Source organism: Convolutriloba macropyga, chromosome 5 (genome assembly GCF_964194025.1).
Source record: "Convolutriloba macropyga chromosome 5, txConMacr16.3, whole genome shotgun sequence".
In the NCBI taxonomy this organism is placed as follows: domain Eukaryota; kingdom Metazoa; phylum Xenacoelomorpha; order Acoela; family Convolutidae; genus Convolutriloba; species Convolutriloba macropyga.
In genome coordinates, this window is record NC_134472.1 from 28,490,535 (window position 1) to 28,506,148 (window position 15,614).

At 33.9% G+C, this 15,614-nt stretch overlaps 1 protein-coding gene across 4 annotated transcripts in view; it reads left to right on the top strand.

Annotated features, from left to right (window-relative positions):
* LOC142339292 (potassium/sodium hyperpolarization-activated cyclic nucleotide-gated channel 3-like) overlaps nucleotides 1–15,002 on the top strand; it is a 77,243-nt gene extending 62,241 nt beyond the window's left edge. For 3 of the 4 annotated variants that reach the window (XM_075389206.1, XM_075389209.1, XM_075389207.1), the window contains 4 exons: nucleotides 6,719–6,965; nucleotides 9,785–9,977; nucleotides 12,816–12,851; nucleotides 14,369–15,002. In XM_075389206.1, the coding sequence (XP_075245321.1) occupies nucleotides 6,719–6,965; nucleotides 9,785–9,977; nucleotides 12,816–12,851; nucleotides 14,369–14,681 (789 nt within the window). In that variant the 3' untranslated portion in view covers nucleotides 14,682–15,002. The remainder of the gene's footprint in view (nucleotides 1–6,718; nucleotides 6,966–9,784; nucleotides 9,978–12,815; nucleotides 12,852–14,368) is intronic. The other variant, XM_075389208.1, reaches the window with a different exon arrangement.
* Nucleotides 15,003–15,614: the final 612 nt, after the last annotated feature.

Here is a 15,614-nt window from a genome sequence, read left to right on the forward strand (position 1 = left end):
CAGAAACACTGAAAAAATTACGATCAGCAGTTTACAAACATTCCGAAAACACAAAGTTCTTTTTTATCAAAACGCATTTTGTCCGACAAACAAAACATCCTTTATTTCAGAATATCGGTAAACTTGTTAATTTTGAATAAAAGCAAGGAATTGCATGTGAGCTCTCAATGATGAGAAAAAGTCACAGGTTGACGAAAAGACCTACAAAAACTGAAAAAAATGACAAATCCTTTGAAGTTATAAATATTTATAATATCTTAAACTTCAAAACTATTCGCTATAAACTATATGCTTCGGGTACAATAATTTATTCGATCTTTAATTACAACCTGATGAGAATGGTCAACACTTTACGGCTACCTAAAAAGAATAAAAAACACAGGCAAGAGAGCAAATTCAAAAAAAAAATTGAGCGAGAAAATTGTCGAAGCTATTAAAAAATATTTTTTCAGTAAAAATTTTTCTACTTTCAAATAATTTTTAGCAGCAATGGGATACTCTTTTTTTAACAATTTGACTCCAATAAATCAATAAACATGAACAAAACATTAAAACCACGAAGTTTTTGAGAAAACACGTAGTATCAACGCAATTGAAAACAATAGCTTTCAACGGAAGGTAATAATGACGCTATTTTAAGTCACGAGGAGACAAAAAGGATGTTTGTCATTCATAAGTCATCAGAAGGATATTACAATAAAAAATTGACTATGAAAACCAACAAAAACAGGCAAAATCCAAAAATTAAGTAGAAAAGTGCGAGAAGAAAGTGTCGCAGCCGCTCAAAGCATAAACTTTTCTCTGAAACTTTTATTTATGATCCCTCTAACGTCTTCTCTAAGCCAAGGCAACAATCAGAAATAGAATAATGTCTTTAAATTCCAAAAGGAACCAAAATTATGAGAAAAAATATCTTAAAACTAAAAAAAAAACAAAAAAATTCTTGCATCGAACTCATAAGCCAATAGTTAGCAGATAAAGCCGCTAAATAGATTAATTTTAGTTGACTGAGGAAGTAAGGGGGTTTTGGTCATTCCTGAGACTCACTTACAGTTCACGAAAATATGTTTAGGACTGGTTAATGTTAAAAAAATTTCCCGAGAAATCATTAAAATGAAAGTCTTAACAGACATTAAATTCAATAGCTTTGAACGAAAATTATTAAATACGCTCAGTTATGCCTCAAATGGAGGACAAGGATATTTGTCGTGCATAGGTAATCAATAGGACATCACAATAAGTCTTATGGCTTTGGAAGCAACAACAAATACAGGCAAAAATCAAAATTTCAATAGAAAAGTGCGAGAAGAAAGTGTTGAAGCCATTTAAACCATAAGCTTTCCTCTGAAAAAATCAACCATGATCCATTGGACGTCTTGGCTAAGCCAATGAGAGGTATCAGTATCAGGATAATGTGAAAAAATTTCAAGAGGAAACAATAATATAGAATATCCAGTTTTTTTAAATTGTGATCTCTTGTGGCATTGAAGCCATATAACTAATAGTTAGAAGATGGAACCACTAATCAGGTTAATTTTTGCTTCAGTAGAAAAATAAGAGGTCCTGTCACTTTTGAGATTGACTTACAGCTCCCGAAAATGAGTTTAGGATCGGTTAATGTTAAAAAAATTTCTCGAAATATTTGTTTAAAGTCCTAACAGCTATTAAAATCAATAGCTTTGAACAGAAGTCCATAATTATGTTCAGTTGTGCCTCGGTTGGAGGCAAAAGATATTTGCCGAGCATAGTTAACCAAAAAGACATTACAATAGGTCTTTTGACTATGGAAACAACAACAAATACAGGCAAAAACCGAAAATTCATTAGAAAAGTGCGAGAAGAAAGTGTCGAAGCCATTTAAACCATAAGCTTTTCTCTGAAAACTTTAACCATTATCCATTGAACAATTTCTCTAAGCCACTGGGAGATATCAGTATCAGGATAATGTAATATGATTTCAAGAGGGACCAATAGTAAGAAAACATCGAACCTTTTTTTTTTAATTTTGAAATCTTGTGGCATTGAAGTCATATAACGAATAGTTAGAAAATAGAGCCACTAACCAAGTTAATTTTGCTTGCAGCATAAAGGAAGGGGGTCCTTTCATTACTGAGACTGACTTACAGTTCAATAAAAGAAGTTTAGGATCGGTTAATGTTAAAAAAAACTCTGGAAAGATCACTTTTAAAGTATTGACAGCCGTTAGCTGTCCACTCAAAGCTCTAGATAGGATCAATTATTGCTCCATACGAAACTTATTGCACTTATAGTCAAAGAGTTTATGCAATAGGACTCCAAAAATTTAGTAAAACGTCAAAAGGAAATCAAAAATTTATTTAAAATTACGAAAACTATGAATCGAAGCCAAAAAAATACACTAGCGATTCCCTGAAAACAATTTTTTTCATTGGGCTTCATTAGACTGTAAATCAGGTTTGTCATTAACGGAACCTCGATATGAGAAGTGACTAGTCTCTAGGTGACTAAAGAAAACAAAAAACATATTAAAAATTTCTAAAAAAAAGAGCTCTAAAAAATAATTTGAATTTTTTTGATTGATAACTTCCCTATGAGACCATAACTAGACGTTTAATCGTCTTTCGTCTATTAGGGACTCGTAATTGATCGATTTTGTGGCTTGAAATCAAAATTTGAATTAATATTTTTATTTAAAAAGATCTTACGTTGAAGAAAAGTTACACTAAATGTGACCAAAATCATGCTAATTATCCCGTTTTCGCACAAAACTTCAATCCTCGATAACTCCTCGAAAAACACGAATTTCAAAAAAATCTTTTTAATTTTGAATTCTACGCTGGACGAGCTTTTTAATGATACCACTCACATTTTTCTACGATGAATATATCGATCGGCCAAAATTGACTGAACAAAAAAAACCCATTTGAGTATATAGTTCCTCCCCCCCACAAGTGGGGTCGGAACAATTATAATTGAAAGACATTTTTTTTGTTTTTTTGAAATTATCTGGTTTAAAAAAACTCAATGGATTTTTGAACTTCACCTCTTCTTTTCATCTTTTTGTCAAACTTTTACTGAGCCTCTTTAAGGACACGTACAATCTGCTTTATTGTGAATGACAAATGATTTGGCGTAGCTCAAATTTTACCTGACTGTATTTTGATTTTGCTTCGGCCGTAACTAATGTTTATAATTTTGTTTTCTTTGTCTCGTCTCGCAGTCGGGTCTCAACTGCGCTCTAATTCTGCACTGCATTATTTAATCGATTACAGAGTTTGATTTTGTATCCAGTTTTTTAAATTGAAACACCAATTATTTTCGAGTAGAAAACAGTATGTGAATTTTTGAAAGTTGCCTATATCCTCGTCATTTGCTATACAATTAGGTATACAAATTTTGGTAGATCTGGGTCAGAACATGAAGTGCAAACACACATCATCGATCCTTCTTGTTTGTTAGACATTCGTGTCAGTAAAAGATACCAGAAACTAGTCAATTTACATATATATAATTATTTATTAAGATGCATCGCCCTCCAATAATTCATAGAAGAGCAGTGAGTTCGTGGAACTAGAGATACAAAAATAATTATCCTAACATCAAAACATTCATCCTCGGAGATTAAACGGCCATAATATACAAAGAGCTTTGAAAAGAAAAGCTTTAAAGTTAATTCAATTATAAGCTTCAAATTTTGTTCAATTCAAAATTAAAGATCCTGCTCACTAATAAATAGGGATTAAAACACAGCCTAGTACCCAAAGATGAAAGCTGATGATCTATTACGAGGAAATCTAAGCCCACGGCTTTTTAATACCGATCAAAGCTAACCATTTCCTTTTTTACAATACGGTCTAACTTCTCCACTTAAAAGTGTTTCTTTTGATTTGAACACTACGACCGCTTTTAATCAGGCTGAATTTCTGGTAATAATAAGAACTGACCAAATCTGTGCCATAATCTTTCATTCAATATTGCTAAGAACCTTCATGTATTATTAAGCGTCCTAAAGCTTTGATGAAGGACGCCGTGAACTGAATTAAACCATATAGTCTTGATGGAAATTTAATGAAATTTTGCAGTTTTTTATTGGGAAGTTGACGAATACGAAGAGATATTAAAAGTCAAATTTTAGTTTGAACGTCTAGAATTGGCATTATTTTAATGCTTATTATATCAAATGTGAACACAAAAAGTGCCTTCTGCATGTTTTATATCCAAGTTGAATAAGAATTGATCTGAAACTGAAAAAATCCTCTATTCTAATGATCGGCGAAAAATCTTGCTTTGGTTAGCTTCATTGCGCCGTTAGTCGCAAAAACAAATAAATATGTGCATTTTAATAGCCTTAAAAAAAATCCATTCTCAAGTGAAATTTAAAATTAATTTCTTTCAACCAATTGATCCCAGCTCCCACGAAAGGGGTTGAAACTTTTCCCCGTAAGACCCTTTGTTGGAGACCATCGATGGGTTGATATCTTTACCTGATAAAAACAAAAGTGGGTGGCAAAACTCCTGAAAAATGAATCGATGTGTGAACAGTGGATTCATGATGAAAAATATGTGCTTAATTATTCATTTGTTCTTGCCTTTTCGCAGCTAAAAATGAAATTAGATACACTTAGATATGCCCTGATTTTTCTGAAAATAGCCCAAAATATTGATTTTGCATTAAAGTGATTACTTAATTTTGAAAAAGGGAAATGAAAACTCTCCGAGAATATAGATGTTTGACGGGTAACATTAATTTTCTTTTCTTCTGCATTGTAAGGATTTGATGTGCATCAAAAGTAAGATATTAGCATCACGTTTTTGATCTTTACAAAATTCCGTTTTGTAGAATGTGGAAGTTATTTTTTATACAGTAACAACAAAATTTTTAAAAGGATCTGAAAAAAGCTATTGACAATTTTTGTGAATTTTTCTCAAAAAACTGTATTTCTTCAAATTCATTTTGCTTTTGTTTTCCGAAGCTGTAGTATTAGTTACCTTCTGCAAAAGTTTGCCAGTGTTTGTGAAAAATTTTCGTTTTGAAAAATGAAATATTAATTGATCAGAGTTTATGTGTGTTTTTGTCAAGAAATAGATAATCTTTAATAGGTGTAACCCAAAAAGTAATTCTATAAAATCAAAATGGCAATATAAAACTTTACTCGGCTCACTTTGTTTCACCCAGATATTTGCTTCTACTTTAGTTTGCCAATGTGAGAATTCTCGAATTAATTTGCTTGATTTTGTCACTTTTTCTTACTGTATAAGGAACTCATTTCCACTTGGAATCTTAAAAATAAGACAGCAAAAATTAGACCAAAATGAAATAGACTAATTGGTGATTAAAATCAAAAATAATTCTTCCCATGCTAATTGTGGTTTAAGAAGACAATTAACCGTTTTGTATTCATCCAGATCATTGTTCACAAGATCAATTAATTAATCACACACAAAATTTGCGCAGAAAAGTTTTAGGCTGATTCCATGCCCAAAATTTTGGAACTTTTTTCACTTTCTTTCGTTAAAATTTTTGACAAAATGTATGCTTATGACAACAGTTGCTTTTTCGGACATTGGTTTGTACTTCAATTCCCACTTTTCAAACTACACGGGCTGCGTGTAGTTAAAATCCAATAAAATCTTGAAATAGTTTTAAGAAAAATCTGTTCAACTTTATTTTAGATAGGAGGCTAGCTGTGATAAATTTTATCGACACTCTTTCGGCAGAATTTTTGGTTTCGAGTCTATTACTAGGAGAGTGTTATTTATATTCGCAAAATTATAAAATTTTTTTTTAAAATGTTTTTAGTAAAATGTTGCTTCGTTCATTCTACAAATTTTTGAAATAACTTTTCTATTAAAATAGGACCCAAATTAAATTTCAAAGTGATCAAATTAAAAAAAACCAATTATACAAAGCATCGTTCTGCTCAAAAGTATTAACAATAAAAATATTAAGAAGTGTCGCTAATTACTACGCATCCGCTAAAAAATGATTGAAATTTATCTAAATGTATTTTAAGTCTCTTAGGTGAAATTTATAGGTAAAATAATTGCTCTTAGGTGAAAATAATTGCTCTTAGGTGAAATTTACAGGTAAAATAATTGCCCTTAGGTGAAAATAATTGCTCTTAGGTGAAATTTATAGGTAAACTAATTGCCAGCAGATTGAAAAGAAGTAAATGCCAGGACAGGTAAAATTGTTTAATCAGCAAGAGATTATTGTCTGTTTCTATGAAAAATGAATCATAAATAGAAAAAATGTACGCTTGAGATTTTTGCTTAAGAAAGTGATAACAAGTTTTACTTTTATTGGCTAACATTTTTAACGACAAGGAGAACACTCGAGAATAGGCGGTTTTTAAAACTTTAAAGCTGCTATCGTCGATTTCTATAAACGGACAGGACGTTCTTTTCGTAAACCTTTATTTTAAACTTCTTTCTTCCATTCTTTCAGTCATTGTATGACATTAAATTATCATAATTTTTTTCTCACCATTAATATGAATTATGAGTTCATTTGAGCAAAATTTAGGTAGGCAAATTTGACAAGCTATAATTCTTTTTTTAAAGAAATTTAACAAACCTATATTAGCAGAACATTCAATGTAAAACCCTCAAATTCAGGCACGTTTCTAAAAGGCAGTTGTGTAAAAATTGCTTTATTCGCCTTTTGGCACATTTTACTCAGGTTATAATTGAGAGTTTTCTGATCTCAGCTTGAATGAAAATAATAATCAATATTTAGGAAATTCTCAATTACAACTGCCGAGATCTTGTGAAAGTGGTACCTTTCTTCGAAGACGCTGATCCTCAATTCGTCTCTTGCATCGTAGCTCGGCTTCAGTTTGAGGTATACCAGCCGGGTGATTACGTCATCACGGAGGGGTCAATCGGGACCAAAATGTTCTTCATCTTACAGGGAACTGTGGAAGTGATTACGTCACACAGTAGCACACCAGTGGCTCAACTCACGGATGGAGCTTACTTTGGGGGTTTGTTCAAACCAGTGCTTTAAGTTGCTAGATATAAATCGACTGTTTTAGGTTTATTTTGGCCAGAGGGGTAATAATAATTGATGAAAAAAATGTCAAAATTATGATTATATCACTATTTATTATAATATGGTTCATGTCTCCTTTTTTTGCTAATATTATGCTTGGCTATTTTGTTTCTGCTAATATTCCCATCACAAGAAAATTGTGATAGTTTAGAGTAAAGTGCAAGAAGAACTTTCAACCGATTTAATCGACGCACAAAAACTCTTCAACCGAGAAATTTTCTAGTCTTATCACTGCAGTATCTACTTTTTATTAATAACACCTAGAAAAATAATTAGAGTCAATTTCTTTTATAAACTCGATCACTTTTCTGGATAATTTCTTCAAAACATTGTACTAATTGAAATAACTACTTTACCTGAAACGATGTTCCAAGATTTTTATCCCAATATTTCTCTCAGGAACTTTATTGGTAAGATGTAAATTGTAGTAAAAGCTTCGTGAGTGAAGCTTTCAGATTTTAAAATTGCGCTTCCTTCTTCGGCTTTATAGTGGAAATATGCTAGTTGAATTTCAAGTAGCAGCCTAAGCTTAAAAAGTCTATGTTTTGATAATTAGGTAGTTTTTGAACAAAAAAATGCAAAGTACCTTGTATAGCAATCGGCGGTGAAGGCTAGCCATGCAGATTGCGGGTCCTCGGCCATCAACGTTTATCCGAGGTAGGGTAGACGGCCTGTACCCTGGGCAGTCTGAATTTATGTTTCAAGCTTGATTTCCAATATTTCAGTCATGTTTGCTAGTGATTTTTGCTTGTGTAGTTCTGAAATACACTGACACTGAACTCCGGATGACTGAAATGTGTTTCTGTTCAAAACTTTATGAAAATTAATGAAAATTAAAGAAATCTCAATTTTGTTTTCGATTCCCAAGCTTAAGTGATATCAATCATACACAGAACGATAACAAAATATTTTTCTTTCGTTTTTCAACAGTGTTAAATGTTTTTTTTGTTCGTTTTCAAAGCAAAAAAACACTATACACAGGAAAAGAAACTCTTTCTTATGAATTATTTGATCAATTTGATCAATATCCATAACTATTTATCTGAAAAGATTGGTTTGGATTTCTCATGTTGTTTTTTTTATTGAAAGATCAGAGTAGATTTTGGTTGAAATATTAGCAGTAATTATTTTTGTTGCTTAAATTCTTTTTAATTCGGTGCATAAAAGTACAAATGTTTTACAAAAGAACGTTGCTGAGATAAACATTCACCCAAATAAAATCTTGTGTTCTGAAAAGATCAACTTTTTCACTACTTTGAGAAATTGGACCCTATCAGATCTTTTACCTCGTACTTCTCAGACCACTTAAATTTTTGAGGAAAGACAGCACACCATTAAAACGTATTCAGACTATTTTGCGGCTCGGCAGATATTTTCAACTGAATTATTGCGCAAATTTTTAAAATGGAAATTCTTTTGATCAATAATTCTTGCTGATCTAAACATTTTCTACCGATAGGCTAGCACCGAATGACGACATGATCGGATATTGATAAAATAATGAGCAGATTTCGTCATCAGTTTAGGAATAACTAAAGAGGAAATTAGATTAAAGGCTGAAGAGATAAACCTTTGGAATTGCGATAAACAACTTTTTCCGCAATTAATTGAAGTTGAAATCATTGTGAAAAAGGTAATGCTAATAGACCTTCAAGATGGGGGTTCTACATATCATTTTGCACAATTAAATTAGCATGCATTCCGGTTTTATTCCTGATTTTGTGTTTTTTTTTCAACTCAGACCTGGTCAAAAATTAACGCCGATTCATTTGTGGTAAAATGCCGCGATTCAGACGGTCGTTTTCCCGATGTCCAGCTTAAGTTACTGCGGTCACTCTTTTGTCATTTTCATTTGACAATCTTCACTCGAAATCGGTTTGTGAGCAGTTTATAAACAAAGGCGTGTGAAAAATAAAAATACCAATTTTTGCAAAATTGTTGCGTTCCTGCCTTTTTTGATTTTTTTGAGCACTCACTGAAAGTATTTTTGGTGTTTGATGTAGTGTAGGTCCACAAATATTAGCTCAAATTGCTTCATATAAGGATCATTGTAAAGCTCTTGTAATAAACTTCAACATTTCATTTGATAATTTTACTGAAAATATACAATTATGAACTGCAGAAAGTTTTTAAAAAAGTTAAGGTAAGTTTACCTTAACAAAGGTTTACCTTAACTGCGTTAAGGTAAATTTGCCTGAACTTTTTTTAGTGTGTACTGAAAAATATGGCACCATTCTATCGACATTTTGTGCCTCAATATTGATATCGTAATTTTCCTTTTTGGTTAGCGTTTTCATGCTGCTTTTGCAGTATTGAAACTTTTTTGACTACGGATGCTCGGTTATGTTTAGAAGAAACTCTTCCCAGGCTGAGGTACCAGACCGAAAGTCGATATGTCCAGACCAAAATGAACGCAAGGGGGGTGTCGTGCGTTCAAAATTACGCGGTCTGGAAACACGAATGAACGCACGATAGTCTGGACATAGTAATGAATAATTGTATTCAGATTCTGAAACATAAACCGTCTTCTGACAAAATCTTGCAAGAGTATCATTCTTCTGTCAGAATCTGACAGATTCCTACATACGATAACCATCCGGTCTAGGTTAGGTCAACGGACCAAATTATAAGTGAACGCTAGAGACCTATAAAATCTTATAAGAATTCCATCATTGAGGGATTAAGGTCAGGCCATCCAGCATCGCAGTCACTACACACATACTGACCAATACCCTATGAGAATGTTTGCAGAGATTTGTCTGTTGGCCAAAGTGAAACGGACAGCCTCAGTGAGGGCAGAGTCCTACTGTGACCTCTACTCCCTCCAGGCAGTGGACTTCCTCGGGGTGCTGGCTGAGTTCCCTCTAATGAGGGCGAGGATGGAACAGTTGGCCAGGATCAGACTCAGCGAACTCGGCAGAAGCAGCACCCTCATCCGCAACACGTATGTTTACTTTATGCTCAATACGCTTACTTGTTTATAAACAGCACACACAAATAAGTTCATGAAAGATTCAACTTTGAATAGGAAACGAGATTTCATTTCACAAAAATATGAACAGTGACTGAAAGCAGGGTTCAGATCACATTTTCCACTAAAGCTGGCTCATCCATACTGTGATTCAGATTCTGAGTCACAATCCAATTCTGCCTGTATTTGTTGTCTATATCAAGCACTTAGTCAAATAATTAGTTCTCAAACGCATGGAAAGCAATTCAGACTCCTATTTGTGTCTACCAGGGTTGATAACGTAGAGTATCTATCTGATCTATATGTTTAAGAACATTAGGATTACATGAAACTGAAGAACAGTACCGCTTATTTTGATTCTACCAGCACAACCAAGAATCAACAGAGTCAGGTAAAATAAAACTCGGAAATTGGGGTTTACATTTTACCAGTTTTTTAATCAATGTAGTACTCGGTTTGTTTATTAGTGTTGAACACAATATTCACAAAAAATTGCCCTAGCCAAAGAGGGTGCTTTTGGAGTGAAGTAAGAAAAAGTAATAATTTAATTACACTGCATAAAAGAACATTTGAGTTAACTTAGTCAACATTTCTTAACATTTTTCTAAACAATTCATTCACGTGGTTTTTTCTTAGAAGAAAAAATGAGATAATGTTTAATGCTGCAGCGAAATCAAACATTTCCTCATTCACATCTCAACGTTTTTTGTTAAGCCCGAATTGATACCCCAAAAGTGCTGAAACAACAATAATAAAAAGTCTACGAAATAAACCCCCCGGGAAAAACGTATTCCTTTAGATAGTAAACAGACACCCGGGTAAATACAATCCCACAGACATAAACTCCCACGGGAAAAACCCACGGAAACAAATCTTCATTTTAAATTTGAATTTTGGTCGTGAAAATTTCTTTGGTTGTGATAGGTACATCTCAAGTCCCACGGGCCGCTAAGACATGGCCATAGCTAGCGATGCAAAGCCAAACACTTTAAATGCGTAGCTCGTTAATAGTCAGGTGGGGCTGTACTCCGTGGGGTTCAATTTCCAAAACCGATAAGAAAGTTTGCTGAAAATTAAGATTTTGCACAAGTTTTCAAAAAAGAGGCTAATAAAGTGCATTTTAACAGAAAAAGCTATCAATTATTACCGATTCAAGTAAATTTACTCAAAATGGCAGATCTAAAAGCGGGTCATTTGATGGTCAACATAACTCAAAGTGAAAATTTCGGATGCTCCTGAGTTTTTTGAGCAGGGAAAATATTCTTACCATGCGTTCAAAATAATCAATTTCTCGAAACGAAACAATAGCAAAAAGAGTTATTTGCTATAAAATTACTGTTAAATTATCAGGTTTACTTGTTATGTTACTTCAGAGAAATATTGAGCACATAAACGAAACTTCTGAATAGTTTAAATTGCAATCGCAATAATCTTGGAATCGCAATAATAGAACGTTCTAGAGACTTAGAGTAAATAGTTCCTAAACATTTTACAAAAACAGAATTCACAAATGTGTTATTTACTCAAACAAGGAGACAAAATTTTATCAAAATGCGGAATCAGCTTCTGGGAGTTGTAAACTTCTACGCGTTCCTAGGTTCTTTTCCTCAATTTTTTTTTGAATCCTTTTAGTTGTTCCTGATTCAAAATATGTTGTCGCCAGTCTTTAAATTTGAATCCAAATAAATATCTAAAAGAGGTTTATCATGATGTATATATATTTTGTTATGCTTTGAAATATTTATTGAATATGGTTTTTCATACTGTATCGTAAGCGTGCTTTAACTCTTCAAAAATTTTAATTATCTTTTATTTGATTAAAATTGAGAGGATCTACTTTTTTAAATATTCTGATTCCAAAATTGTTTTAAAAATTTCATCTCAAAATTGTCACCTGACTCAAAGTAGAATGGTGCAACCTTAAACCTGAATGTTGAGCTCAATAGCATAAAATCTGACAATTTTTTTTCCTGTATTCTGAAATTGTTCTATATCATCACTGAAACTTGGCTTTGATCAAAAAGTGTTTGTTATCAGTGCTGCCGTTGATTGAAAACTAGACAAGGGGGCGCTTAGCTCTAAACTAGGTTTGTTGACTGTTTTTGAGAATTAGGTTGGACATTTGAAAACCATTTGGGTTCAACCTAAATTTTTCTGGATTACAAATAGAAATATATTTGATCCAATGAGATCTTTTCAAATCAAACCCATAACCATAGTAGCTGAAAATTTCAGCCCCAAATACTTCTCAAAACTGATTGCTGCCCTTGATCAGTGTGAAGTAACTAAATTGGTTTAAGAATTAAAATTTTTGAAGTTTTGTTCAATAACTAAATTGGTTGCGCAACATCAGTCCGACACAATTCTAATAAAAACATCATTTATAAGGCAAAGCAACTTGACCTCTGAAATTAAAAACAAAAACTTGCAAAGGGCTGAATTGCAAAGGGCCGATTTGCACTCAGTTGTTCATTAAATTTTTGTAAATTTGTCAAGCGAGAGTTAATTTGGGGGTGGTTAATCGTAAGTGTTATCCGCAATTCATCTATAGCCAACACCACTGACACCAAATGTTATCGGCAATTTTACGCATTCAATCGTATGTAATTATCACAAAACTACTAGTTTTGCAATTCGGTACGAGCTCTGTGGTTATATGGTAGCAAGATCGTACATCAAAGATGCAGATGCTTTGAGGACGATGCTTCGTTTTCCATGATTTTTTTGCAAAACCATCCCCAAACTTTCAGGAAACTACGAGCAAGAAGAAGTTAAGAGTTTTATGTTTAAACTCAAAGACTTGATTTCAAGGTTCCCAAAACACTCCGATGAGACGCTTGATGATGCGTAAGTATACGATGGCGTGTCTCAATGTTGTCTGATTTTGTGTCTTCTTGATTCTCATCACACTTTGGTTCAATCCAATATAGAGATTAAAATTAGTAGATAGATGCGGTTCACCCAAACATAGTATCATATGTTACATTACGTTATAGCCAAGTCACAACATGAGCACAATTTCGGTGTGTAGTGATACCGAAGAAAAACCTACTACAAGCCCTTGACAACGTTGACCCCAAAATTGTAAGAAATGGAGGTGGTTCTCAATTTGAGAGGAAGGGTTGATGGGTTAAATCTGATGTAGGAGGTTTTCCGGTTTTGGGATTTTTGATGTTAGGTGTGGGGATAATGGTGTAATATTGTTTGATTTTACCATATGATTTGGGGGTAATGTTGGGGTAAATTTGAATGTTGGGGTACTGGGCTCAATTATTACCTCAAAATCTTCTCATTCGCCTGTTTTATGCGGGGAATTTAGTTAAGGATAATAAATACCTCAACTTTTGACTTTTCTTTCATGCTCTTGATTAAAATTGCTGTTTCGACCTCAGTCGACTTCCAATGGTTATCTTGAAAAATGTTGCAAGTCTTACAGAATCTTGCAAAATGATGCATCCCCAGATTGAGGTCGCAGGCGAAAAGTCGATATGTCCTAATGAATGCAAGACGGGGGTGTAGTGCGTTAAAATTACATAGTATAGAAACACGCAAGAACACACGAAAATCTAGACTTGAACGCACGAAAGTTTGGTCATGAACGCATGAACGTCTGGTGAACGCACGAAAGTCTGGACATGAGCGCCAGAAAGGTCTGATGAACGTACAAATGTTTGGACATGAGCGCACGAAAGGTCTGATGAACGTACGAAAGTCTGGAAATGAGCGCACGAAAGGTCTGATGAACGTACGAAAGTCTGGAAATGAGCGCACGAAAGGTCTGGTGAACGCACGAAAGTCTGGACATGAGCGCCAGCAAGGTCTGATGAACGTACAAATGTTTGGACATGAGCGCACGAAAGGTCTGATGAACGTACGAAAGTCTGGAAATGAGCGCACGAAAGGTCTGATGAACGTACGAAAGTCTGATAAATGAGCGCACGAAAGGTCTGATGAACCCACAAGACACTTTCTGTCTGGTGCAAATTAATTACAAATTTTTACTTTGCGTTTTTCACAAATTACAAATTTGCGTTTTTCGACGGCTTCTTGTTGGTTCATAAATTCAACTGCCGTCTTGTGGCATTATAACTCTGATTGCCAACAAATTATTTGTACATTGGCTAGATCCGAACCTAACGAATTTTGTCTGCAAGTTATTATTACCACATGGAGGTTTCAGACGCCAAAAGTGACAGTAGTCCTCATAAAAAAGAACGGCTGCTCATGAAGAGATCAGTCTGAGCTCGATGAGGGTGAATATATTCCCCCTTAACTAAGCTGAAACAGTTAATGTTATTATTATTATTATTATTATTATTATTATTATTATTATTATAAGGCCTAATTAGTGTTGTGCTGAACAGGGAGCGTATCCGGAAGACCCCGGTAGTGATGCTAGACCAGGACAAGTACCCTGTACCCTCAGCCACCGAATCTGCCGACATTGACGACGATGACGTCACAATCGAGTTCCAGAGCACGAGGAGGAAACCCTCTCGAGGAATTGGAGGCGGTGGAAGGTTCCTGCGCCGTATGGATAGCACAATGTCAAGCTGCGGCGGAAATAGTTATCCTCTGAATAGTTCCAGAACATCTTTGGTCACCCCCAGATGTTCCAGTGTACGACTGACTTTGCCAAAAATTAGTTCTAGTGACCATAGTATAGTTGATCATTGATAGCATAACAAATAATTCGTATTTTCCAACTCACCTTTCAGACCTCGTAGCTTTCCGGTTTTTTTTCAAAATTGTCTTCTTTCGGCGCTTTTCGGCTCTTAAGAGCTTTGATATTATATTCTTTTCCAATTGGCGGTTAATGATTTCATCTGAATCTTTTATAAATTACAATGCGTTTAAAGGGAAAGCTAAAATTTTGATGTAAAAGTACGTGTTTGACTTTGGCCGTATGATTAGTAGATTAATTTCTTTCAACATTGCTTTTGGGATTTTTACAGTTATATAATAATGTTTTTTTTTCTGTTTAATTGATGTTATATGTCGAAACAGTTTTTAGAGATTAAACTTTAAGAATCGAGAAAAAATTCTGTGCCGAGAAAAAAGATGGAATCCATCAATACAGATAGTTCTGTATACATGACTCAATGGTGATCATTTAATGAGTCTTGATTGAAAACTGAATTTGCACGTCTTTCTTGGTTAATCAGAAAACCAGCTGATCACTTTCCATAGTTATCAATTGTAACATCCTAAGTTTAACACGACTGTTCGCTAGCAATGATTACACCATCTCAACGCTACAAAAAATATTTTAAAATTTCTTTAGATTGTTTATCCAACAAATACAATATAGTAAGACACGTCTTGACTTACAATCCAAGTGCTTATATAATTCTTTGTCTGAGCAACGGAGCATAGAAACAAAATTACGCTGCACAGGAGAAGTTTCCTCGAATAGTTTCACCCGAGAATTGGACACTGTAGTTCACGATTGTTCTCAACCCTCGAAGTATTTAATGCAGGTTGAGACGAATCAATGGAAAATAGCACCTAAGGATGAAACGGCTCTTGAAAAAAAATGGATTCTAAGTTGAGCATTAAGTAGTTTCTCATTACCAATCCATTATCTACATAATTCAGAGTAAAATATGG